General features: G+C 48.0%; 1 protein-coding gene across 1 annotated transcript in view; it reads right to left on the bottom strand.

Annotated features, from left to right (window-relative positions):
- TRPC4 (transient receptor potential cation channel subfamily C member 4) overlaps positions 1–26952 on the bottom strand; it is a 1290729-nt gene that overhangs the window by 111368 nt on the left and 1152409 nt on the right. The window contains exon 7 of the mRNA XM_086935069.1: positions 16522–16841. Coding sequence (XP_086791195.1) covers positions 16522–16841 — 320 coding nt within the window. The remainder of the gene's footprint in view (positions 1–16521; positions 16842–26952) is intronic.

Genomic DNA, 26952 nt, shown 5'->3' with positions numbered 1-26952 from the left:
TTTCGTTCTTAATTACTTTGAAGATGTTAGGTGGTAACGGGTCACTGAAGTGATTAGATGGGTTGATAATCCGAAGTATCTTTTTGATATAATTTTCATTAAGGGGGGTGAAGGTGTCCCAGGAAGCGTTGTTCTTGATACCCCAGCTACATAGTGTTGTCTTGTCTAGTACGGCCAGTGGGGGTGCATGTTCATTGGATAGTAATAGCACCTTCCTGGCTTTCAGATCAATGCTAATAAGCCTAGTTTTCTCAGTAAAAAAGGACCCAGGTCATCATATAGAGGAGGTCTGATTTTCGAAGCTGATCGGTTCGGGGCAACAACCGATTATTGTTTAACCAATTCAAACTGTTTCTTGGGTCGATTCACCGCTGGGTTAATTTTGGATCTGAAATACCCCCCATTGGCTGTCTTGATTTGTTTGTTATATGCACTTCTTGCTGCTCTAACATTTTTTAGATGGCCGGCAGATGGAGTGGTTCTCCAGAAACTTTCTATGGCCCTTAGATTGCGACGTTCTGAGTTTAGGTTGCCATTGAACTAAGGTTAGAAATTTTTGCAGGTGCATTTTTTTGTTAGAGTCGGGCCATGGAATCCATGATGTTGGAAATAGAGGAGCTGTAGAAGTCTGTGAGAGCCTGGACTTCGAATATGTCTGATTGGGGAGAGAGGGCCTGATTAAAGCGGGTTGCTAGGTCGACTGTATTGATAATTCTGAGGTCCCTTTTCCAAATCTTTGGTTTGGTTTTTTGTGCCTTACTCTGATAAACCTCTGAGTGGATATGGAAGGTAATGATGTTATGGTCGGACCAATCACATGGTATGATGGAATCCAATGAGATGGAAAGACATTTGGAGATGATGAGGTCTAAAGTTTCCCCTTTAATGTGAATAGGCTGGTCACAATGTTGGATCAATTTGTGGTGGTGTAAGAAGGAATTGAGGCATGAGACTGCTTAATCATTAGTATTAGACCAGTGAAGGTTAAAGTCCCAAGGTAGATGTGGGACTGGACTGAGTCCACATTACCAGAGATGATTTCCATTAATTGTTCAATGAAGGGGAGATTGTTGCCTGGGGGGTGATAGAATGTGTGTAGTTTGCAAACCAGATGATTGTTGCTATAGATGTTGAGACAAAGGTATTCGCACGATACCGGTGAGGATGACTCTGAAAGGGAGACCTCAAGTGTACTCCGATGTACACAAGCTAGTCCACCACCCAGCTTCTTAACTCTGTCAAGACTAATTATGTCATGGGTGTGGGGCACCAAGAGGTCAAGAATTGTAGTGGATGAAGAGTTGAGCCAAGTTTCTGTGAGGATAATGATGTCTATCTCATTATGTTGAATGAAGTCGAAGATCTCGGAGGCGTGTTTGCTAGCAGACTTACAATTGAGTAGAATGCATTCGAGTGTAGCCGGAGTATGGGGGGGAGGGGACTGAGTGATGTTCACTCTCTTGAAGTTATCGTTGTTTATGACTCTGAAGTTGTGGTAGGGTTCTCTGTTAGGGTTAGAATGAATCATTTGAATTATTCCCTTCGGGCTCATGTTGAAGTCCTTGTTGGACGAATAAGACTTGAGAAGACTGTCAATTTCATTGGGCGTGAGAGAGGACGTGCATCATGGGCAATAGAGTGCATTAGGTAGTCGGACAGAATTGGAGATGGTAGGTGATGGGATGGTTGCGGGAAGCAGTGTCAGTGGTGTTGGCGGGGGCTCTGGGCCGGTTCGGACTAGAGAGGAGGGAGCTTAACAAGGGGAGATATTCAAGTGAGAGGGTTTTCAGACCGTGGAGTGCGAGGGAGAGAAGGTGCAGCTGGTGGGAGATATCGTCCAAGCGTGCCAACAAATCTGGGTGTTGGAAAAGGGGAGGAAATTGAGTGTCATAGTTATAGTATTATACTAGTATATCATCGGACAAGGCTGGTATCTTGTGTAAATCTTTGCTATCCTCATAATCTTGGTTTTTGTGCCCACTGGAAGAATATATCTCCATTTGCTCACAGAACAAATTTCAAAAGACAGTCATGAATTGTGAGTGTGAAGAGGCTGGTAGTACTATGAACTACAAATACTTCTTTGTTTACTTTGTTGTTTGACATGCATGAAATGAATCAAGGGGCTAGGTAGAGCAAATTGCACCACTCATAGGTAATTATGCACTGAGGATGCGCAATCCTGCAGTGCAATTTACACCATTGCTAATTGAATAAACAACATTTGCACTGACTGACCATTGTAAAGTTGCATTTTATTTTACATGATTGGTGGTGATGTTAGATAATGATTGTTGTAAAATTGTAGGACTGGATAAACTAATTTGACAACCTCCAAACCACTCTAATACACCAAACGTTACCTACTTTCAGCAAGTCTACACTACAGGGCATTTTGTTTAATTATTTCTTCAACTTCTACATGAAGTGTGGGCAAGGACAGACCTACTAGACCAGCGTAGGCTCCTCCTCCCACTACATCGTTCCCCATCCTTGTGACACAGCACAGGACAAGCCTAGCTACTCGTATTGTCTCTGTGTACTGACAATAGCAATATATACCATGTGAAGAGACTGTCTTGGAAATTCATTATAGTACGTGTATGGAGAAATAAACATTGTAGAAGATCTATCCTTTTTTCCCCAGAGTTTCATATAGCGCACACGTGACCCAAAAGAGTCAGAGCGCTTTACATGAGTACCAGTTGCGTTTCATACAGACACATACATTTTTTTGGTAGGCATTGGGAGATTAAGTGATTTGCCCAGAATCACAGGATGTTGAGCATCGCTGCCAAGACTTGAACCCGGTTCCCCAGCATTGAGGTCGACCGCTGTAGCATAAGGCCACATCCTCTCCCCTATCCTTAATAAGACAGCCCTCCTTTTATACATACAATGCAAAGCAAGTAGCTGGATTGGTCTGGTGAGCTGTGTGTGGTGAGTGGGGAAGGGCAATTCTGCAGGAATAGGCATTTACGCACTGTGCCATCAGAGTCTGTCCTCACCTGTAGGGCATGTAAATGAAATATGTTGTATTGTGGTATTGGGGGAAGACTTAATATTCAGGGCAGCAGGGAGAGAGGTGAGGAGCTTGAATATCGTATTGAAATAGATTCCACAATGAACTACTATTCATAGGGCCATTAAAAAAATACTTTATCCAGGCTCCACAAATTGACTGGCATAAGGGCAGATTTTCTGGTGACTTTGAAAAGTTGAACAGCTGCAATGAATGTTTGCCTAACAATAGTGCAATGTGTGAAGTCAGGCCCAAGATTCTTATTTAGCTTCAAATTGGATGTGTTTAACATGAGCCCTGTTATTCAAATGTTTTCAGAACCGTGAGATACATTTTTACTATAACAGTTTGAAAAATAACACTCAAAATCAAAATTAGCTGCATGAGTTGGATTACATATAGCGAAGATTGTCTGACTATTAAATACCTAAATCACACTTCTTGTTTATACTTCAAAAACATTTGCGTGCCTCAGGGGTGTACAGTGCTTCCATTTTAAATTACAACTCACACAGGTGTCAAGCAGAGGCACTTTACTACATCATGCGATATGAAATGTTGAATTTCTTCCACAGCCTGCTGTTTTTTCTGAACATATCATAAAATTTTCCGGAACCTCTTTATAATAGGACAGAATACGCCCACCCTCCCTTGGATACATATTGTGCTTGTATTTCCTTTGTAGGTTACAGAAAAACTTTGTTGACCAAACTGAAAATGTTGTCTACATCTGTCCTGAAATAATATAGTATTGCTTGGCATGTTTGCATATCTTACATGGTTCTTTATGTCTATTCATAATAACACATTTATATCAGTACAACTAAATGTTCACTACAGGTTTTGTTGTATCCTATACAGATACCATGACATGTAGTGCGTAAACCCAATTGTGATTGGCAGGGGTACCATGTGGTAGCCCTGACTTGCCCTTGTGTAAACCTGACACTGTCATTACTACCTCTGACCTCTCAGGTCATGAAGGCAGCAACCAGGACTCTCCAGCCGTCTCTGTCATGCAATTTTCTTTCAATCTGACTCCAGGTGTAACCGATCACCGTGCAGTCTCCCTTGAGGCCTCTGCGCCAGGTATTTCTTGGCTTTCCTATTTTCCTTTTCCCATGAGGGTTCCAGGTCAGGTCTTGCCTGGTGGGGATTCATGCGGGCTTGAGGAGGGTGTGACTTGTCCAGCCCCAGCATGTCTTCAGGATTTCTTCATGAGCAGGAAGTTGGAAAATGTGCTGATGGTGTTTGGTCAGCAGATTTGAAAGATTTTCCTCAGACAGGTGTTGATGGAGGTTTGGACTTTGTTGGTGGTGGTCACTGTTGTCATTCATGTTTCAGCTCCCTCCATACAGAAGGACCAATTTTATGTTGGTGTTAAAAAGCCTGATCTTGATTTGCAGCATTAGGTCTTCAGCCCTACTTTACCAATTCTTGACTTAACATTGGCATCCATGCCCCCTGCTTGTCTAAGACACTACCCATGTAGGTGAAGACCTCAACCTCTTCCAGTGCATCACCTGCAAGAGTGACACAAATTGTGCTGGCTGTGTTGGCCTTTATGACCTTGGTTTTTCTCCTGAGGATGGTGAGGCCAAATTGTGCGGCTGCCACATTGTCGGTCTTCTCTTGCAACTGCAGTTGGGTGTGGGAGAGTAGGACCAGGTCATCTGCAAAGTCCAGGTCATCGAGCTGCATCAAAGGTGTCCACTGTGTCCCATTTCTTCTTCCTACGGTGGATGGCATTCATAATCCAGTCTATGTTCAACAGGAATGGAAAAGGTGAGAGCAAACAATCCTGGCAGAATCCAGGCAAAATGCTCAACAGAATCATCCTGAACAGAATGAAGAAACAAGTTGACACTCGTGTGTGAGAACAGTAAGGTGGCTTCAGCAAAGATAGATCCTGCACAGACCAGATTGCTACACTGCTCATCATCATTGAGCAATCGGTGGAATGGAATTACCCCCCCTATGTCAAATTCATCGACTATGAGAATCCATTCAACAGCATGGACAGTGAGACCCTTTTGAAACTACTCCGCCACTATGGTATTCCAGATAAACTTGTTAGAATCATCAGGAACTCTTACGAGGGAATGGCCTGCAAGATAATCCATCAAGAAAAGCTCATGGAAGGCAGCAAAACGGATATGAAATAGGACTTGTACAGTCACATACACTTTCTCTAGTTTTCACTTGCAAAATACTGTATTTTTGCTAACCAATCTATGTAGGATTACATCAGTTCACAAATTACCGATTCCTAGTGGGTCGCAATTGGACATATCTCATGAATATTAATGAGATAGGTGCAAATTGCAATCGACAATGAATCGAAAGCATTACATGGATTGTAGTCTGCTGAGATCAGCAGACCACCATGTCTGTGTCTGCTTTTAGATAAAGTATTTTCTTTTTGAAAAATAGCCCATTCTAAAAGGAAAACTGGATGCATTAAAAATAAATAACTGCCTACTCTCAAAAAATATTTTCTCAAAATTTTTTAAGATTACTGTTATTCATTGATTTTCATGCAGCAAGAAGTAAGAAAAACAAATAGAAAGAGAAAAATATACCCTTCAGAACATAGCCATTCATAAATTCACAGCGTGGTTTCATTGTTTCCGCTGTGCAGAATACAGTCTGTGATGCTTGTAATTGAAGGTATTCGAATACATCAAAATACAGCATTACACATTAATTATTACTATCAGAGCAATCAGTGGCAGAGAACATGCACTGCCGAGGTCAAGGGTCCAGATCAGCGGCAGTAGTCCACTTGGGGCTGGTTAGGCGATTGTTGTGTGGGGATCTGTATGGCCATCTCATCAGCTGGGATTCTTTTCAGGTGGGATACAAAAGGCTCTAAATATCGTTGGCCATTGTCCTAGGGGACATCAGGTCCCAATAAAGTGAAAATCGCTCCTGGCAGTGTGCAGAGTCTTCCAACCAGACTTGTGCAGTCTGTACAGGGCGCCTCTCCCAGTGCCTTGCCACACTTCGTTTTGCTAGCAGTAGTAGCAATGCTACCAGCTGGCGGTATGGTCTCAGGACTGTTTCTACATATCCCAGTAAGCAGACCACAGGATGCAGCTGTATTGGTGACCCAAAATGTCTCCCAATGTGTTGTATACCTCAGTCCAGAATGTTGCCACCTTGAAGCAGGACCAAGCAAAATGTAGGAAAGTTGCATCTGGTCTGTGCCAACGCACACACTGTGGACTGTCTGTCATCCCAATTTTGTGTAGCTGTGTTGGTGGTCTGTATGCCCTTTGTAGGTAGTTAAAATGTATCAGGCATAGCCTGTAGTTAGCTGACAGCAGTTCAGTTTGGGCACAGCAGTAAGTCCATTGTGCGTCCGGTATCTCAAAGTGTAATTCCCCCTCCCAGGCCACCCTAGCCCTCTCGGTGTCAGTGGCGGAGGCCGACTGTGTTATCGTGTAAAGGCATGCAATAAGTTTGATGCGAGAAAGTGGTTGTATACATATGTTCTAGCACCTGAAAGGTAGGGGAAGGGGCTGGCAAGGACTAATGCAGTACGTGGCAGGTGGAGTGGATTTGATAGTACAGTAGTGGGTCTGAAGCAACTGTGCTTCTGGGTTACTATTTGGCAGGCTGGAAATGAAGACCCCGCCAGGGTATAAATAAGCAAATGTCTTGACACCGCTTGCAGCAGTGTGTTTCGCCACTCCTTTATCCTGCAGAGGAGGGAATGCAGGTTTGTCCGCCAGATGGATAGTAATTGCATATACCAATATGAGGCCCGCTCATCTGCGGAGATCGCTCCCCACCCATCACGCGTTTTTCAATGTGCTTATTCCTGCTTTGGAGGGCATGTATTTCTGGAATATCGCAGTTCCTAGCAGCGACGGGGACACCTGATCGTGTTCATTCACCAGATGTGGCTGCAAAGGTGTTGGGTGTAGCCAGTGGGGTATAAATTGTCCCAGAGCGCACTGCGCATACAGCTGCATATTTTGAAGCTTCTAGTCCCCCCCTGCATGGGTGGCAGTGTAAGCATTTCGTATGCCACTCTAGGCTGACGTCACACCCATATTAGATTGACTACGTTGGATCTCAAATTGCACAGTGAGCAGGAGAGGAATATGTGCAAAATGGTACAAAAACTTGTGGAGTACCGCAATTTTTGCAACAGCTTTACGCCCTGCAAGCAAGAGAGGCTGTCTGGTCCAGAGTGGGATCCAGGCCTCAAGCCACTCGATAGCACGCCAGTAGTTTTCTCTCCACAATTCATCCAGGTCACTGCTCAGCCATATGCCAAGGTATTTAGCGGGTTCGCTGGCCCATTTCAGCTGATACTCGCCTGTGTACGGCGTGGCGGAATCTGTCAAGGGAAATACAGTTGAGTCGGCCCAGTTTATCTGGATCACTGCAAATCGGCCATATCGGATCACCTCTCGTATTACGGGTTCTAGGTTTGTGTTCAGGTGTGTAACATAGAGTGCCATGTCCTAGGCATACATGGAACAATTAGTCCACAGGTAGCAAAACATATAAACGCTCTGCATGATGCTGTTGCAGTCTAGCGGAGTGCGGCTCCATGGCTATCGCAAAAAGAATCGGCAAGAGAGGGCAGCCCTGCCAAGTACCACAGGTTATGTTTACAGGCTCTGAAAGGTTGCCTCTGCGCCATGGGGAGGATATTAGAAAATTCGAATTTTTAAGATGAAGTCATGGCTTAGTCCCAGCCGTCACAGCAGGGGAAGGAGGAAAAGCTGCTCAAATGTGTCAAAGGCTTTAGTGGCTTCCAGCAGGGCGGCCACCGCTGGGAGGTCGGGTGAATATGGTACATTATGGCAAAGATTGTATGAAGATTGTGGGGAGTCACATGGCCCTAGATGAAGCCTGATTGATCAGGTCTCACAAACAAGGGCAGGAGGGGGAGTAAGCGATTTGCCAATACCTTCCCGTAAATTTAGTTATCTATATTTATTAGGGAAAGCAGGTGATATGAATCGCAAAGTTCTGCTGGCTTGTCCAGTTTGAGAATGGTCATTATTACTGCCTCGCGCAGTGAGAGGGGTATTTTCCCACCATTAATGACACATTGTACATTTCGATGAGGTGCGGAAATCGGATGGGGTATATTCTTTATAGAAGGCCGGTGTGAGCCCGTCAAGGCCATTTGCCTTGTCAGCCGGCAAACCAGCAATAACCTGCCCAATCTCTTCTGGCATAATCAACGAGTCCAAATAGTCTCTGTGGCTTTAGTCGAGTAATTGTATGGTGTTGAAATAGTCACAAAGTGACTTAGGTTCTCTGTCCAGGCTGGCGATGTATAGCCTAGCGTAGAAGGTTGACATTATCCCGGGCAGTTGTGACTGTGACGTGACAAGTTGAGCGTCAACGTCTCTTAGTTCCGACACATATGTGGTGGCATGCGGCTTACGTTGCAGGCCGGCTTAGTGTCTTGCAAGGTCGGTCTCGCTCCCCATATTTCGTGCCTTGGCCTCCTTGCCAAGATAATGAGTTTCTGCCTCTTCCTTGATAGTTGTGAGTATTTCTCCTAATGAATGCTAGTATGGCAAGGTCAGGGGATCTATAGTAGTCTTCCTCTAGTGTCCGAATGGTACCCCTCAAGTTTGCAGAGAGTGTCACACAGTGCCCGCAAGACCCCATCTTACTTTGCAGTACAGGTTCCACGAATCACTACTTCAAACGCCTACCATAAAGTAGAGGGGGATTTAACCGTCCCGTCATTGTGTGCAAAAAAACTGTGAAATTGGTGTGCGGATCTCTTCTCTGAAAGCCAAGTCCCGCAAAGCATTTGGGGGAAGACGCCATTCAAAAACTCGGGGCACGGGCTTAGAAACCTGTAGTTCCAGGAGCACTGGAGCGTGGGCTGAGAGCCTGTGTGCAGAGTTAGTGGCATAGGCAGGGGCATTGTGTTATGATCCAGTAGACTAGCCGTGACCATGTATTGTGGTAAGAGGAAAGGCATGTGCCCTCACATGTGTTAGGTTGGGTATGCCGCCATATGTCTGTGAGTTGGTTTTCCGTCATTAGTGTGTTCAGCACTTCGGCTGATTGTAAATGCTGTTCAGCATCCCACATTGGTTTACCGACTCTTTAAGTACAACATTAAAATCCCTGCCCCGTAGTACCATCCCTGATCCCAGTTTGTCCCGTTGTCGCCAGATGTTTAGAAAGAAGTTTGGGTCGTCTACGTTTCGGCCTAATACAGCTACTAGTGTCCTAGGTGGCTTGTTTAATGTACCAGTTACAATAGCGTACCTGCCGTATTTGTCTATGTTTGACCCAGTGGTGTGCCATGGTAACCCTCATTTTATTAGGATCGAGAACCCCCGACTATAGCTCGAATAGATGGCAGAGTGTGTTTCGTCCCACCAGCGACCTTGCAGTCTAGTTAATGCAGCATTGGTCAGGTGGGTCTCTTGTAAAAAGCATATAGCTATCTTATGGAGCACTAAGTAAGAGAGGACTAGATGAGACTTACGGTAATCGTTTAGGCTCCTGACATTCCAGGTTAGGCACTTATCGCTAACCATAGTGGTGGTGTGAAAATGTTGTTGTCTATAGTAGTTTGTTTACATTTGAAGGAACAGGCAACGGCGATGTCCGGGTGTGACCATCCAGTTGTCTGCATGTGTGATAAACTTCTAGCGTAACGGTCCAGACCAACCCTGTTCTGTTTCCATAAAAAATACACCCCTCCACACCAACATGTCACAACAGCAAAAACATTCCAGTATGCGTTTCCCCCACCACCCACTCCAATTTACCAATCAGGTTGAGAAAGCAATCCCACCCACATAACATTATCCCAACAAACCCCCAACAGAAAATATGTGGGAACCATCCAGTGGGGACAGGGGTTCTCCGACGAACTACACTGTTTCTGAGATAAGGGGGCTGAGAGGTGTATTAAGGGTTAGATTACATGACTGAGTATGCTGCCAGTTTGCATGGGACAAAACATGTTAGCTGCAGTCCACCAACCTGCTTCAGTTATCTGTAACAGGGTACGCCATGTGCCCAGCAGCAAGATTAGTCACTGTCACTTGTGCAGCCCTATTCTGATGGTTGGGGGGACTTTGACGAAGCACGTCTTTTTTTGGCAAGTTGTTTGGCGTACTTCCGGGCCTCCGCAGGGTCTGTGAAGAATTTTGTGGTGCCAATTAAGCGATATCCGCAGCTTAGCCAGTTAGAGAAGGCCATATGCTATTCCAGCTGTTAAAGCTGCCTCCCTGCTCCAGTGGTATCGTTGGCTGCTCTGTGCTACTCATGTGTGATAGCTGCTGCCTGCCTTAGCGCTTAAACTGCTAGAAGCATCTTCGGGTGTTTAGCATAATTAATAGGCAACTTCGAGTGTTTAGCATAATTAATAGCGCTGTCGAGATAATAGCACTGTTCAGATTGTTAGGCGCAAGCCCAGTTGTTGTGTCTGCTAGCTGCTGACTGTGTTAGCGCTGAACTGCTTGAAGCATTATCGACTGTTCAGATTGTTAGGCGTAAGCCCAGTTGTTGTGTCTGCTAGCTGCTGACTGTGTTAGCGCTGAACTGCTTGAAGCATTATCGAGTGTTTAATTGTGTGCCCCATCTTGTTGCCAGTTTCACTTTACCGGACATTTTGTTGTTGTTGTGCCTCGGAGCCCGTCCCCTTTGCCACGATCCCGCCACCCAGCTGATTCTCCCTCGCCCCTCCCCACTCCACCATCCGCATATGAGAGATGCATTTCCGTGCAGCATCCACGCGCAGCGGTCGCACCCCATGCGCGCCGAAGGTGCGCCAAAGGTAAGCCCGTCTACGCCCATCCGCGCCTGGACCGCGCCCAGCGCCAGACCCCCTGGTCCTTGTAATACCCACTCCGCCCGCATAACGTATGACGGCGGCACCCTACTAGCCCTTAACCCCAGACGCACACCACAATGTTACGATGCCGCCCCAGGTCGTACCCACGGTCCCTTCGCATGCCACACCTGCAAGTTCGCCTGCATCAAGACCCTCTCCAAATCCACTAACTCCAAACACAGCTCCGTCTCTAACAACCTGAAGTGCATCCTGCTGAACACCCGCTCGGTTCACAAACACACCACTGAACTCTGGGACCTACTCGACACTGCTTCGCCGGACATCGCCTTTCTTACAGAAACCTGGATGAACGCGTCATCAGCACCCAACATCACCATAGCCATCCCGGACGCTTACAAAATCATCCGAAAAGACCGCACCAACCAAACAGGAGGAGGCATCGCCATCGTCCATAAGAACACCATCAGAATCACGACCAGTCTCGACGATTACCTTGCAACCGCTGAACACCTTAACTTCCAGATCCACACCGACCCTAGGACCACACTTAGAGGCACCCTCATCTACAGGCCACCAGGAACCCGCAAACAATTCAGCGAAGACATCGCTGACTTCATCAGCCCACACGCCCTCACCTCCGAGAACTACATTCTACTGGGAGACCTCAACTTCCACTTGGAAAAGAAAAACGACTGCAACACCACCTCCCTTCTGGATAACCTGGCCAATATTGGACTCAAACAACTTGTTGACACCCCCACTCACATAGCCGGACTCACGCTCGACCCAATCTTCTCCTCCAGCAAGCACATCTCCTTCGATCACACCACTGCTCTCCATTGGACGGACCACAGCTGTGTTGACTTCAGCTACAAAACTACCTCAACCCACAACCCCCCACAACCTATTCCGCGAAGAAACTGGAACATAATCACCACCGACCAACTCCTCACATCGCTCAAACAAAACCCTCTCGCCCTCTCATCGGACCCAAACCAAGCTGCCACTGAACTCAAACAATGGATCACTCACAGCGCTGACGATCTAGCACCCTTGAAAAACCACCAAGCCAAACAGGGTAACAAAAAGGCCCCCATGTTCAACAATGACCTTAAGAAATCCAAGAAACTATGCCGTACTTTCGAGAAGGCATGGAGAAAAAACCCAACCACTGACAACCTAACCACCTTCAAGACAGCCACCCGCAAACACCACCAGTTGATCCGATCCACCAAGAAATCAGCATTCAAGGATCGACTCGACAACAACGCCCATAACAGCAAGGAACTATTTAACATCGTCAAAGAATTCACCAACCCCACCGCAGCCTCAAACGACATTACTCCCTCACAAGACATCTGCGATTCGTTATCCTCTTTCTTCTACAACAAAATAGCCGACATACATAACAGCTTTGAGAAAGTTTCCAATGAACAGTTCACTCTACCCACCTCCGAACCCAAACCGTCCTCTAATAGCCTTGGCGCCTGGAACCCAATCACCACTAAAGACACCATCCGCCTAATAAACTCCATCCATTCAGGTTCGCCAACCGACCCCTGTCCCCACCACATCTTCAACAAAGCAGACTCCATCATCGCACCCCATCTCCGTAATATCATCAACTGCTCCTTCAACTACGCTACCTTCCCAGAAAGCTGGAAACACGCCGAACTCAGTGCCCTCCTGAAGAAACCCACAGCAGACCCCTCTGAACTTAAGAACTACCACCCCATCTCCCTCCTCACATTCCCTGCCAAAGTCATTGAGAAAGCCGTCAACATCCAGCTCGCCGCCTTCCTTGAATCCAAGAACTCCCTCGACACCTCACAGTCCGGCTTCCGAGCCAAACACAGCACCGAAACCGCCCTCATTGAGGCGACAGACGACATCCGAACGCTCCTAGACAACGGAGAAACAGTTGCCCTCATCCTACTCAACCTCCCCGCCGCCTTCAACACAGTCTGCCATAACACCCTCATACAACACCTCAGTAACATCGGCATACAAGGAAAAGCCCTGGACTGGATCATCTCGTTCCTCGCCGGGAGAACCCAGAGAGTCCGACTCCCCCCTTTCAAATCAGAGGCCACCGAAGTCATCTGCGGAGTACCACAAGGATCATCACTCAGTCCCACCCTCTTCAATGTTTACATGAGCCCACTTGCATCCATCGCGCGACAACACAACCTTAATATCATATCCTACGCTGACGACACCCAGCTGATCCTTTCCCTCACCAAAGACCCTAACATTGCCAAAACCAATCTTCACGAAGCCATGAAAGAAGTAGCCGAATGGATGAAAAACAGCCGCCTAAAACTTAACTCAGACAAAACAGAAGTCCTCATCCTAGGAACATTCCCCTCCGCCTGGGACGACTCATGGTGGCCATCGGCACTGGGCACGGCACCTATACCCACAGATCACACATGAAACCTAAGCTTCATCCTAGACTCCTCCCTCTTGATGACCAGACAAGTCAACCCCGTCTCATCCTCTTGCTTCAACGTACTTCGTATGCTCAAGAAAATCTTTTGTTGGATCCCTACCGAAACAAGAAAGATTGTCACCCACGCACTGGTCACTAGCCGACTGGACTATGGAAACACCCTCTACGCCGGAACCACAGCCAAACTACAGAAAAAACTCCAACGCATCCAAAACGCATCTGCCAGACTCATATTGGACATCCCTCGCCAAGCTCACATTACGATCACCTGAAAAACCTCCACTGGCTTCCCGTCAACAAGAGAATAATGTTCCGTCTCCTCACCCACGCACACAAGGCCCTTTACAAACTAGGACCCGAATGCCTCAACACACGACTGTCCTTCTACACACCCACGCTCCAACTAAGATCCTCCAATCAAGCCCTCGCCGCAGTTCCGCGCATCCACTGATCCACCATGGGAGGAAGATCCTTCTCCTACTTAGCGGGCCAAGACTTGGAACTCTCTCCCCACTCACCTCCGCCTTACACAAAACCACATTTCTTTGAGAAAGGAACTCAAAACCTGGCTATTTGATAAATAATCCCCTCCCCACAAGCGCCTTGAGACCCTCTGGGTGAGTAGTGCGCTATACAAATTCCTGAACTTGAACTATGCTTGGCAGGCAGGAATTTGTGCCGTGAGGCCTGAACTGCCACATAAAATTCTGAATAGCAGGAAAGGGTTCTGCCCCAATAGAGCACCACCCCACACTCCCTTGCTTTGCGGAGGATCCTGTCATGGTCCCGATAGTGTAAGATGCGAGCAATTATGGGACGGGGCTAGAATCCGGGAGGAGGATGTGGGTCAAGCGCCTGATGTGCTCTTTCTGCCACAAAAACCACCAATAGCACACCAAGAAGAGCTTGCGTAGCATGTCTTTGACAAAGTCTTCCATCTTGGCAATATTCGTGGACTCTGGAAGTCCCTTTATTCAGAGGTTATGCTTTTATAAGTGCCAGTGCTTTGTCCATTTCTGATATTTATTTACTTTATGTCGTCTGCTCTGTGTGTTCAATCTGGTCATTGTGCGCATCAACCCTATGTTTGACGTGGTCCAGACGGGCAATGAGTAAGTCCAATTTAGAGTCTATTGTTTTCAAGCTGGACTTCACCTCAGTTAGTAGTTTGTGGATGTCTTTGTCTGATGGTGCTGAGCCAGCCATCAACACAGGTGGTTCATCACTGTTCTGGGCCGATTCGCTGTGTCTGTTGAGGCAGAGACCCTCAAACATGAGTTTAGTTTGCTTGGTATCAGATTTGCCCATCTTCTTGTGCATAGCAATGCTGTCCCCTATGGGGTTCCTGTCCGCACATGCCTTCAATCAGCTACAGGGAAGGGGGCAGCAGTATTTCCAGTATAAGCGTATATATAAGTGTAGATCTCTGGTCCCAGTATGATGTCTCAGGAGTTAGGTTTAGGTGGCACTGCCCCCATAGCCACCCAGCGCAACACGCTCTCAGGAGAGGGCCAGGGGGAGGAAACCAGATCAGCTACAGGTCCTTAACTTCAGCAGACAGAGGGTCCCGCAATGTAGAGTCACTAAAACACAGGGCGGAGGAAGGCAGCCCAGTCCCATGTCTATTCACCAATGCGCCTATTGTACTGTGCTCAAGACCTCCATCTGGAGACACGACCCCCCCCGCTCATGAGGTAGGACTGGCTTCTGGTCCCAGGGTCACAGCATGCAGAGTGCAGGGATAGGCACTCACAGTGCTTGTCAGTGGGTGGGGAGGTCATGCATTTATCAAGGTGTCTTAGGCTGCAGCCGCTGCCTCAGTCCCTCAGGTCACTCTACACAGCCCAATTTTCGGGCCCACAGTGTGACCCCAGGGCTCTCTGGAGCATCAAGGCAGCATCAGCTGGGTCCTGCTCCGGGCCGCAGAATGCTGCGCGTGCCGGCCCGTGCGCCTCCGCCACTGCCGCGGTCCTGGTTGCCCAGGCCACATGCAGTCAGAGGCAGCCAAATTGGCTCACGCATCTGCTGGCCCACGCCACAGTCCCCCACCTCAGCCCAATTCTCCCAGTCTGCACGAAGTGCCGATCCGGCCTTTGCCGCTCCCTGCCTCATAGGCTGCGTACAGCAGATCGGGATCTGCTCCCATGCACAGTCTGCTCCGCAGTCCCCAGCAGGACAGCCGCAGTCATCAGGTGACGCAGCTCAGCTCAACATAGTTTAATTTTGGTATAGTAGGTGCGGTTGCCCCAGTTTAGGATGGATGGTGTAGGATTTCCTTTTCGACCAGCAGACCCCACTCAAGGGGGCCGATTCACAGAACTAACTTAAGACAAAATCAGAAACGTACTACTTTTGTATTCACAGGATGCATTTAGTAGTTTAAATTAGGATTTTATCTTAAATTAGGATTTTGCCATAAATTACGATTTTGTCTTAAATTAGGATTTTGTCTTAAGTTAGGATTTTGTCTTATGTTAGGATTTTGTCTTAAATTATGATTTGGTCTTAAATTGGGATTTTATCTTAAGTTAAACTTAAGACAAAATCCTAATTTGAGACAAAATCCTAATTTAAGGCTACTAAATGCCTTCTGTGAATACCAAAAGTAGTATGTTTATGATTTTGTCTTAAGTTAGTTCTGTGTAACGGCCCCAGGTGCGGCCATCTTCCAGCCAGGTGAAGCCATGACCCAAAAAATATTTTTTCAACATTGATATAGGGGAAAGCGTCCCTGTTGGGACCGCTTCCTGTTTGCACATGCCTTACCAGTACTTTTCAGTAGTCTGTAAAGTATAAATTTTTTGCAACGCGATTACGGTTGCAAAACATTAACACTTGCCCGTGCAATCTCTGTCACTTTCAATACCCAGCTATTTTGTTCAGGGTCGGACTGGCTACCGGGCAGTTTGGAATGCTGCTGAGCTGGGGGCTGATTTCGTTGATGGGGACCTGCGTGTACTAAACGAAATTCGTTTTGCTTTCATCATTTCGAAGCACACGCTGGTCTTCATGATCGCAACCAGCCCCCACTGCAATTAAATCAGCCCCCAGCTCGGCAGCATTCCAAACTGCCCGGTAGTCAGCCCAGCCCTGATTTTGTTGAATTGATATGAATACTTACACCTAATGCCCACCTTGAATTTATGTGCATTGCTTTTTATGAAGGCGGAAAATAATTAAAAAGTTCACCAAGTTACCATGCACAACTTCATTTCTACAGAAAAATAACAAGACCTGCAAACTCACGTTGAAAAGGCGTTGTTTTGCTTTTCGCATCGAATTCCTTTGCAGTGAGTTTTTTCATCGCCATCTGTTTCGTAATAGAAGTAGAGCTGGTTCAACCCATTGGCAAATGCAAGGAGCACAAGGCAGTATATGAATAAAAACTTTAAAATGTCCAGAAGCATCCTTCCCAGGGAGATCTGCAGCGGTCCAAGGTGAGAGTTTGCTGTAAACAATGAGATTAAGCGCAGGGAGCTGAAGATGTTGGCGATGGCGAAGACTGCTTCCGCCACCAGGGTGGGATGCCACATCTCCCACTCGGCCCTCTCCCGACTGCCGTTGTACTGGAAGGGGAAAAAAAGCACACTTTAGGAAAGTCTCACAGAAACCTGCTGAAAGCTTAAACGTCATTTTAGAAAGGAGTGGCAACCAAGGATACAAAGAGCACAACTACAAAGGATATAGACAAAGCAGTGAAGGAAAACACATAAATACCACCTACACCATGGGGACAGTCAACGAAACAATAAGATAACAGTAACCCTTCAGTGGTGAATAATAGTAATTGTACTCAGAAGGTGGTAGTGATCCCTAAAGTGATGGGGAGCACACAGTGTTGTTTAAATACCCCTCACACACCAACAGGCCCCTTGGTGTCATGCTTCATCATCGGGGCCTTCGCACCCCTCTACGGGATGCGGCGTGCTGCGACTCACGGATACGCAGGAGCACTGATAGTGAGCTATGTGTTTGTGTGTGTGAGAGGGAGTGTGAGTGGTGAGGTGAAAAGAGTGAAGGTTAAAAAATACCTGGCTCGTAGGAAAAAATATTTATTATGTCCTCGGCTGGTATTGTTAAAAGGGTGCAAGGTGAGGTTGACAATTATACGTATTAGGGTATATCAACCTCTATAAAATGCTTCGACATGTTTCGGAGTACAGCGACTCCTTCTTCAGGACGAGGATATGCATGATTATCCTCACCTTACTCACATGGATATGGAATGTAAAAGTGTATTATACTAAAAAACACTAGGTGAAATGTACCTATAGGTGTAGAAATGCGAATAAGCTCTGTTGCGCCCAATTAGCGTTTGAAGAACTTATGGATCAAGGTTGTCGATGTTACATCGTCGGAGCCGCGTTGAGGGGAAGGCAGTCTACTAGACCGTGCAGTAATCGTTGCTATATTGAGCAGTGAGGAAGGAACCCCCAATACCACGCTTAGGCTCATGAGGTCAGACAACCTTGATCCATAAGTTCTTCAAACGCCAATTGGGCGCAACAGAGCAGATTACTAAATGTAAAATAGCACAGATGTTTTTGTCTCTGTGCAATATGAAAGCAATTACGGTCACGTTCACGTATTGGAGCAGGGTCCACTTGCATGGGAAAAGTTTGCCTGCACTGCCATGGAAAAGTTTAGCCTGCAGCCCCGTAAAAATGAATCTTACAGAACCACTAAAACCCAAGAACAGTGGGGTGGTTCCACTTACAGCCGGGACCATAATGATGGTTTTCTCCTTTGCACCGTTTTGAGTCATACGTGATTACACAACCAAATGAGAATTGTTATGTATATGTACATAATAAAATGTCTGTTCCAACACCACTGCTGCACAGGCCTTCTTCACTTTTGACCATCCACATTTGCAGGTTATTACCCGATCCCTAAAGGCCACTCAAAGAGATGTGGGTGTGCCACAAATATAAACGAGTATAATCAGACTATCACACTTCTGTTTCCTTACTGTTACAAACAACTTTCAAAGCTTGAAAATGAATTTGTGAACCCATTCAATCTACCTATGTGATGGTCCGTGCACTCCACTAGCAGGAGCAGCTGGCCTAGGGCTTAATAGGGCTACTCTCAAAGGTGTACCAAAGTGTTTCAGGCTGCAACCCAGTGAATTCCCACCATGAAGAGGTCCCACACACTAAGCATGTCTGTATGGTCTGTATGCAGAATCCAAGGGTTTTTTCTTTCCTGGTCCCCTTTCCTTGAATATTTCAGTTGAGTGGACTGTGTGTCATGAGATAGATTACAAGATAGAGCCCGAGGCGTTACTGCCATGAACTACAACCTTGTGGGTTATAAAGGTTTGCCCTGATCCTGTTGGTAGCTATGCCTCAGCCTCACCTTCCTGAGTCCCAGCTGCTGCACTGCCTCCAGCCGGGACCGGGTGTGTCTACAAAGTACCATCCATTGAGGATGTCTTAGCTAGTAGCCAGCCAAGCACAATCCCAGTACACTAAGCCAGGGCCACTGTAAATATACGACAGGGGAGGACCAAATTATTTCTCAGGGTTGACGCCCAAATACAGCAATGATCAGCTAAAAGGTGACCAGAGAACCTTTGCGAATGGGGATCATTTCTTTGTTTTGATGTTTGGAACCCCCAGGGTTGCGCGGGGGAACCAACGAGGAGAAAAACTAGTTTGGAACATCTGCACTAAATCGGGTGGAGGATCTGACTTACTTCGACTAAAGGGCCAATCTCATTCAGGAGATCAGGTCAAGGTTTTCGCCACTGGGGAGAGCAGAGGCTTTATCGGAAGGAACATGGCAATTCCCCTAATTTTAAAGAGAGAGGGAATTGCGAGTTTTGCGGACATGGCACACTACTACTTTTGTGCTAAAATACCCTGTCCTCTAAACTCTAAATAAACTCCTAACTTGCTACTGCAACAACTAGTGAGCATATGCATCAGGTAGGACCAACGGCTGAGGAGATTGTATTTTCATGTGGGGCAAGAGAAGATGTTTAGTTGAAAATGATGTTTTCAGTAACAGTTTGTGTATATTCTACTTCATTGAAAGTCTTTGTTCTATTCTGTCTGGCTGTCTTGATATAGTTTCCTGTTTGTCTCTCTCTCACTCTTTGATGCCCATTCTAGAGAAAAACAAAGTAATATATATATATAGCAAAGAGATTATGTGGCCTTGACTTAAAAACTTGCAGAAAACGAGGATTGTATTGTAAGAACTGCTGACAAGGGTGGAAATGTTGTTTTGTGGGGTAAGCAGCAACACTTACTTGAGGCATATAAGCAACTCAATAATCAATCTAACTACATGAGAGTTGCTGAAGAAGTAATGTCAACAAGTCATTGTGTTTATAACCTCAAACTAAAAGAGGGGTATAATCAGTTTTTGATTAATTATAATGTACTAATGTTCTTAAAAATCAATAATCCAGTCACCCGATATTTTACATGATACCGAAGGTACACAAAGATCAATCAATCAATCAATCAGAGTACTTGTAAAGTGGGCCACTTACCTGTGAGGGTCCCAAGGTGCTGAGGGGGGGAGGGGGGGTGCTGCTATTGCTAAAAGAGCCAGGTCTTGAGGAGTCTTCTGAAGGCGAGTAGGTCTTGGGTCTGCCGTAGGTGGGTAGGGAGGGTGTTCCAGGTCTTGGGGTCGAGGTAGGAGAAGGATCTGCCGCCGGAGGTCGTTCGTTGGATGTAGGGGACAGCGGCGAGGGCGAGGCTGGCGGAGCGGAGCTGGCGGTTTGGGGTGTTGAAGCTGAGTCTGCTGTTAAGGTAGGCTGGTCCGGCGTTGTGGAGTGCTTTGTGTGCGTGGGTGAGGAGCTTGAAGGTGATCCTCTTGTCAACGGGGAGCCAGTGTAGGTCTCTCAGGTGGGGGGTGATGTGGCTGCGGCGGGGGACATTGACGATCAGTCGGGTGGAGCGTTTTGGATGCGTTGTAGTCGTCGTAGGTGTTTGGCTGGGAATCCTGCGTAGAGTGCGTTGACGTAGTCCAGTCTGCTGCTGACGAGGGCCTGTGTCACCGTTCTTCTTTTTTCGGTCGGGATCTACTTGTAGATCCTGAGGAGCATGCGGAGGGTGTTGTAGCAGGAGAAGGAGACGGCGTTGACCTGCTTAGACATGTAGAGGGAGGAGTCGAGGATGAATCCTAGATTGCGTGCATGGTCGGTGGGTGTTGGTGCTGTTCCCAGTGTGGTCGGCCACCAGGAGTCGTCTGAGGCTGAGAGGTTGGGTCCGAGGATGAGGACCTCCGGCTTGTCCGAGTTCAGCTTCAGACGGCTGCTTCTCATACAATGGACGATGGCCTTCATTCCCTCATGGAGGGTGGTTTTGGCAGTATGCGGGTCCTTGGTGAGGGAGAGGATGAGCTGGGTGTCATCAGCGGAGGAGATGATGTTGAGGTTGTGATGGCGGGCCACTTGTGCGAGGGGGCCATGTAGACGTTGAACAGCTGAGGGATGAGCCCTGGGGGACGCCACAGATGATGTCGGTGGAGCGGATCGGAAGGGTGGGAGGCGGACGCTCTGGGTTCTGCCGGAGAGGATGGAGGTGGTCCAGTCAAGAGCCTTCTCTTGGATTCTGGCTTCTAGGAGGTGTGTCTTTAGAGTGCGATGTCAGACCATGTCGAAGGCAACTGACAGGTCCAGGAGGATGAGGGCTGATGTTTCGCCGTTGTCTAGTTGGCGCCTGATGTCGTCTGTGGTGGAGATGAGGGCTGTCTCGGTGCTGTGGTTTTGTCTGAATCCGGACTGGGATGGGTCCAAGATGTTGTTGTCTTCGAGGTGGCGAGCCAATTGCATGTTGACGATTATATCGATGACCTTTGCCGGGAACGGGAGCAGGGAGATGGGGCCAGAAGTTCTTGAGGTCCTTGGGGTCCGCTTTGGGCTTTTTGAGGAGGGCGTTCATTTGGGCGTGCTTCCAGCTTTCCGGGAATGTCGTTGATTTGAAAGAGATGTTGATGACCTTCCGTAGTGGGGGTGCGATGGCTGCGTCTGCTTTGTTGAATACGTGGTGTAGGCACGGGTCAGATGGAGATCCTGAGTGATTGGAGTTCATGGCCTTGCATCGTCATTGTTGTTGGACCAGGAGGTCAGGCGGTTGGCGCTGGTGGTGTTCACAGGGGAGGTGGAGTCTGGCGAAGTGGAGCCGGTCGTGGTGTTGAAGCTGTCGTGGATGTCAGCGATCTTGCAGTGGAAGAAGATGGCTAGTGAGTCGCACAGTTTTTGTGAGGGCGGGATGCCATTGGCCTTGGCGCTGGGGTTGGAGAGTTCCTTTATGATGCTGAAGAGCTCTTTGCTGTTGTGAGCGTTGTTACCCAAGCAATCTTTGAAGGAGGATCTCTTGGTTAATATGATGAGGTGGTGGTGTCTGCGGGTGGCGTCCTTGTGGGATGAGTGGTTGTACGGTGTGCGTTCGTGGAGCCATGTCTTCTCCAGTTTCCGGCATGTGCATTTAGAGGTCTGGAGCTCGTCGGTGAACCAGGTGGCTCTCTTGTTGGCGTGGCTGTTGGAGGGTTTCTTGAGCGGGGCGAGGGTGTTGGCGCAGTCGTCGACTGGAGTTTCGGGCTGCAGCATCTGGGTTGGTGGGGTCGGTGAGTGGGTCCTTGGCAAGGGAGGTGATCAGCTGGTCTTCAGTGACTTTGCTCGAGAAGCGGCGAGACAGCTGTTGGGGGCGGTGGTGCGTGGCTGGTTTCTTGAAGGTGAAATGGATGCAGCAGTGGTCGGTCCAGTGGAGTTCAGCGGTGGGGTGGAAAGCGACGTGGGAGCCTGTGGAGAAGACGGGATCCAGCGTGTGGCCGGTGGCGTGGGTGGGTGCAGTGATGAGTTGTCTGAGGCCCAGGCTGGCGAGGTTGTCGATCAGGGGGGCGGAGTTGGCGTTGTTGTTGTTCTCGGGGTGGAAGTTCAGGTCCCGAGGAGGATGTAGTCCGTGGAGGCGAGTGCGTGGGTGCTGGCGAGGTCGTCAATGGAGTCGCTGAACTGAGCCCGGAGTACGGGGGGTCTGTAGATGAGTGTTCCTCTGAGGGTGGTGTTGGGGTCGGTGTGGATCCAGAAGTGCAGGTTTTCGGCGGTGTTGAGGGTGTCGTCTGCGTAGGTGGCGGCCTTGAGGGTGTACTTGTGAACGATGGCTATTCTTTGTTTGATTCGGTTGGCGCGATCCCTGTGGGTGATCTTGTAGCCGTCCAGGATGGCTATGGCGATATCGTACGCCGAGGAGTTGTTCCACCAGGTCTCGGTCAGGAAGGCTGCGTCTGGGGCGGAGGTGTCGAGCAGATCCCAGAGCTCGACGGCGTGTTTGCCTGCAGAGCGGGTGTTGAGAAGTATGCAGCGGAGGTGGTTGGGACCAGTCCTTGGAGGTTTGGTGGTTCTGTCACAGGTGAAGCAGCAGGTATGGCAGGAGAAAGGTCTGTTTTGGGGAGGCCTGGAAGCAGGTGTGGTTTCGGCCGCCATTGTGTGCGTGGAGGGTGCTGGCGTAGTAGTGGATTCTGGTGTCATGGCGTTCGCGGGGTCCAGGGTTTCTGGTGCTGGGCGTGGTCCAGGCGCGGTGCGCCAGCGGCACACCCGCTGCACGCGTCTGCTGCGTGGCTGCTTTTCAGCCTGCATAGGAGGTGGCTTGGGAGGGAGAAGCAGCTGGGATGCGGGAGCGTGGAGGCGAATGGTTGTGCAGGGGGGGCGGGGCATGAAGGGGATGCAGTGGCGGGAAAGGGTCGGATCGGGAGCGGCTGGGGCAGGGGAAACTGGTGCACAGGGCAGAGGGGAGGGAAAAACCCAGGAAACAAGGAGGCAGCAAGGAGGCAGGAACCATGCAGTCAGGTGAAGAGCAGCGGCGTGGGGGCGACCTGCCTGCAAGCATGGTCAAAGGTCACAAGAAAGTGCAGAAAGGTCACAAAAAACGGGAGGAAACGAGTGGCACAGAGGCAGAAAGGTCACAAGAAGGGGCAGAAAAGGTCACAAAAAATGGGGGGAAACGAGTGACACAGAGGCACAAAGGTCCCAAAAAAGGGCAGAAAGGTCACAAAAAATGGAGGGAAACGAGTGGCATAGAGGCACAAAGGGGAGTAGAGGCAAGACAAACAAGTACAATCAGGGGAGCAGAACCCAAGAAAAATGAGTGCAATCAGGGGAGCAGAAGGCATGACAAATGGGTACAATCAGGGGAGCAGAGGCAAGAAAAACAAGTACAATCAGGGGAGCAGAAGGCAAGAAAAACAAGTGCAATCAGGGGAGCAGAAGGCACGAAAAACGGGTACAATCAGGGGAGTAGAGGGAAGAAAAACAAGTGCAATCAGGGGAGCAGAAGGCAAGAAAAACGAGTGCAATCAGGGAATCAGAAGGCAAGAAAACGAGCACAATCAGGGGAGCAGAAGGCCAAAAAAACGAGTGCAATCAGGGGAGCAGAAGGCAAGAAAACGAGCACAATCAGGGGGAACAGAAGGCAAGAAAAAAGAGTGCAATCAGGGGAGCAGAAGACAAGAAAACGAGCACAATCAGGGGGAACAGATGGCAAGAAAAATGAGTGCAATCAGGGGAGCAGAAGGCATGAAAAATGGGTACAATCAGGGGAGCAGAGGCAAGAAAAACAAGTGCAATCAGGGGAGCAGAAGGCATGAAAAATGGGTACAATCAGGGGAGCAGAGGCAAGAAAAACAAGTGCAATCAGGGAAGCAGAAGGCAAGAAAAACTAGTGCAATCAGGGGAGCAGAAGGCACAAGAAAGGGTACAATCAGGGGAGTAGAGGCCAGAAAAACAAGTGCAATCAGGAGAGCAGAAGGCAAGAAAAATGAGTGCAATGAGGGAATCAGAAGGAAAGAAAACAAGCGCAATCAGGGGAGCAGAGGGCCAGAAAAACTAGTGCAATCAGGGGAGCAAAAGGCAAGAAAACGAGCACAATCAGGGGGAACAGGAGGCAAGAAAAAAGAGTGCAATCAGGGGAGCAGAAGGCAAGAAAACGAGCACAATCAGAGGGAACAGAAGGCAAGAAAAATGATTATAATCAGGAGAGCAGAAGGCAAGTAAGTGGATCCTGGTGTCATGTCATTTGCAGGGTCCCGGGGTTCTGGTGCTGGGCGTGGTCCAGGCGTGGATGGGCGCGGTGCGCCAGCGGCACGCCCACTGGACGCGTCCTCTGAGCGGCTGCTTCTGGGCCTGCATATGAGGTGGCTTGGGAGGGAGAAGCAGCTGGGAGACGGGAGCGGGGAGGCAAATGGGTGTGCAGGGGGGCGGGAAGGGGATGCAGCGACGGGAAAGGGTCGGATCGGGAGCGGCGGGGGGGCAGGGGGAACTGGTGCACAGGGCAGAGGGGAGGGAAAAACCCAGGAAACAAGGAGGCAGCAAGGAGGCTGGAACCATGCAGTCAGGTGAAGAGCAGCGGCGTGGGGGCGGCATGCCTGCAAGCATGGTCAAAGGTCACAAAAAAGCACAGAAAGGTCACAAAAAATGGGGGGACACGAGTGACACAAAGGTCATAAGAAAGAGCCGAAAAGGTCACAAAAAACGGGGGAAACGACTGGCACAGAGGCAGAAAGGTCAAAAGAAAGCGCAGAAAGGTCACAAAAACGGGGGGAAACGAGTGGCACAGTGGCAGAAAGGTCACAAGAAGGGGCAGAAAAGGTCACAAAAAACGGGGGGAAACGAGTGGCACAGAGGCACAAAGTCCAAAAAAAGGGCAGAAAGGTCACAAAAAACGGGGGGAAACGAGTGGCATAGAGGCACAAAGGGGAGTAGAGGCATGTCAGGGCTAGGGTGGCTTGTGGTCTAGGGCCCGCCCCACTCTGCATTCGGAGTAGCCCTTGTGGCAAAATGCATCAGTCCTCCTTGGGAGGGCGTTGGTGGCTGATGTGCTTTAAACCTGCTTGTGCTGTTAGGTTGCATCCCTGTTTGTAGTTTTGTGCAGGTTTCCCTGTCCTTTGGCTGTGTTTCCGCCTAATGCGTGAGGTTCCGCATGCTCACGCGTAATGCGTGAGGTTTGGCATGCTCACGCGTAATGCGTGAGGTTTGGTAGCCCGGTCGCATACGTGAGCGCCGTAAGCACGTTGGCTTACGCGACCGCGCCCTGTCTCCTGTGCTCACTATTCTGGAATCGTCTGGGGAGTGGCTGTGTTCTCTTCTTGCTCCCTCTCCCTTCTGCAGAGTTCCAGCTGTTTTCGAAGTAGGATTCCATCGGAGGCCTTGAGGATCGTTTTCCAAGGGGCGTGTCTTTATCCTGCTTGCTTTGAGTTCCAGGTTATCGGTTGGAAGAGCCATTTTGGGGACACCTTGTCCTTCAAGGTAGTAGAGTAGGTCGTACTCTACAGGTAGGCCTTAGCAATCCTAGTTTCTCGGCGCTAAAGTCTTTCTTGATTTATGTTTGATAAAAGCTAAAGTCTTTCTTGATTTATGTTTGATAAAAACTATTAGTTCATGTTATGAGGAATAATTATGAACACTGAAGCGTGAAATCATTGGTATATTTTGCACTTTGAAAACTGCGTTTACATCTTGTTGCTGGCGAGAGATGTTTAACTTAAAGGTGCAAAGTTTGTGAAAACGCATGCATTCATTTCTTAAACAGTTTGTTTTTGCGCAACTCTTTCTTTGAAATGTCTTTTGGGAGGAAAGGTCAAGAGAAGCTTTGTTATAATTGAAGACAAAGATAGCAGTGTGATTTGTGCTTTGGATTGTTTCTCAAAACTTTGGTAAAGAGGTTATTTACTAAGGAGTGAGTTTGTTTTTGCTAAAGGTGAATCGGTCGCAATTCACAAGAGAATAACAGAATTGTGATTAGGATGTTTTGGTCGCTATTCACAAGAGAATAACAATATGTTGAAAAGGATGTTATAAAAGATTTAGTATTTAGTCCATTGAAGCTTAATGTATCTTCAGAGTCTGTGATCAAGCAACAGGGTTCTATAGTAGAATTCAGTGTTGGCTCTAGGTTTTATGGTCAACTTTGATTTACTGAATGCTTTGCTACTAACCTTTCCTTTCCAGATCTCCTTCCCTGCTGTCCCCTTCCTAATTCCCTTTTCCCCCCCGCTTGATCACTCCAAGATTCTGTGTAGTAATTACATTCGGAATTGGAGGTATCGAGAGGTGGGTCTTTATAACTTCACGACAGATCCTGAGGAAAGCGTCGCCTTGACAGAATAGTGAGCCCACGAATTATTTTTTCCTCCTGGTCTGAACGTGAAGTCATAATGACCACCATCAATGATTTAATGTCCGCAATCATGCGTATACAAGCAGATTTAAAAGAAACCATGGATGTAACTGCTTTGTTAGCAGCTAAGGTAGAAAATATTCAATTACAGAATACTCCTCTTCCAGAAGAGGTTCAAGAAACTGGTGTTAGTAGGGGAAATACAAACATAGCTGTTACTGTGCCCCCTCAAATTCCTTTGGCAGCTCCTGAACGTTTTTCTGGGGACCCCTCCAAGGTGCAAATTTTTTTGACTCAGATCGAGTTGCATTTTGCTTGTAGACCTACTGCGTTTCCAACCCCACAGTCTAAAATTGCGTTTTTAATTTCCTACTTGACCGGAGATGCCGCAAACTGGGCAGTTCCTTTGGTCAGACAAGATGACACTTTGCTTTACAATTGGAAGCGATTTGTGGAGGAATTTGAAAAAGTTTTTGATCGCAGAACTGTTACTCTGTCCGCTGATCGAGAACTACTTCAATTGAAACAAGGCAATAGGGACCTTGTT

Source organism: Lissotriton vulgaris, chromosome 8, assembly GCF_964263255.1.
Source record: "Lissotriton vulgaris chromosome 8, aLisVul1.2, whole genome shotgun sequence".
Taxonomy (NCBI): Eukaryota; Metazoa; Chordata; class Amphibia; order Caudata; family Salamandridae; genus Lissotriton; species Lissotriton vulgaris.
Note: the sequence above shows the minus strand (reverse complement) of the source record. Positions and strands in the feature narration are given on the sequence as shown.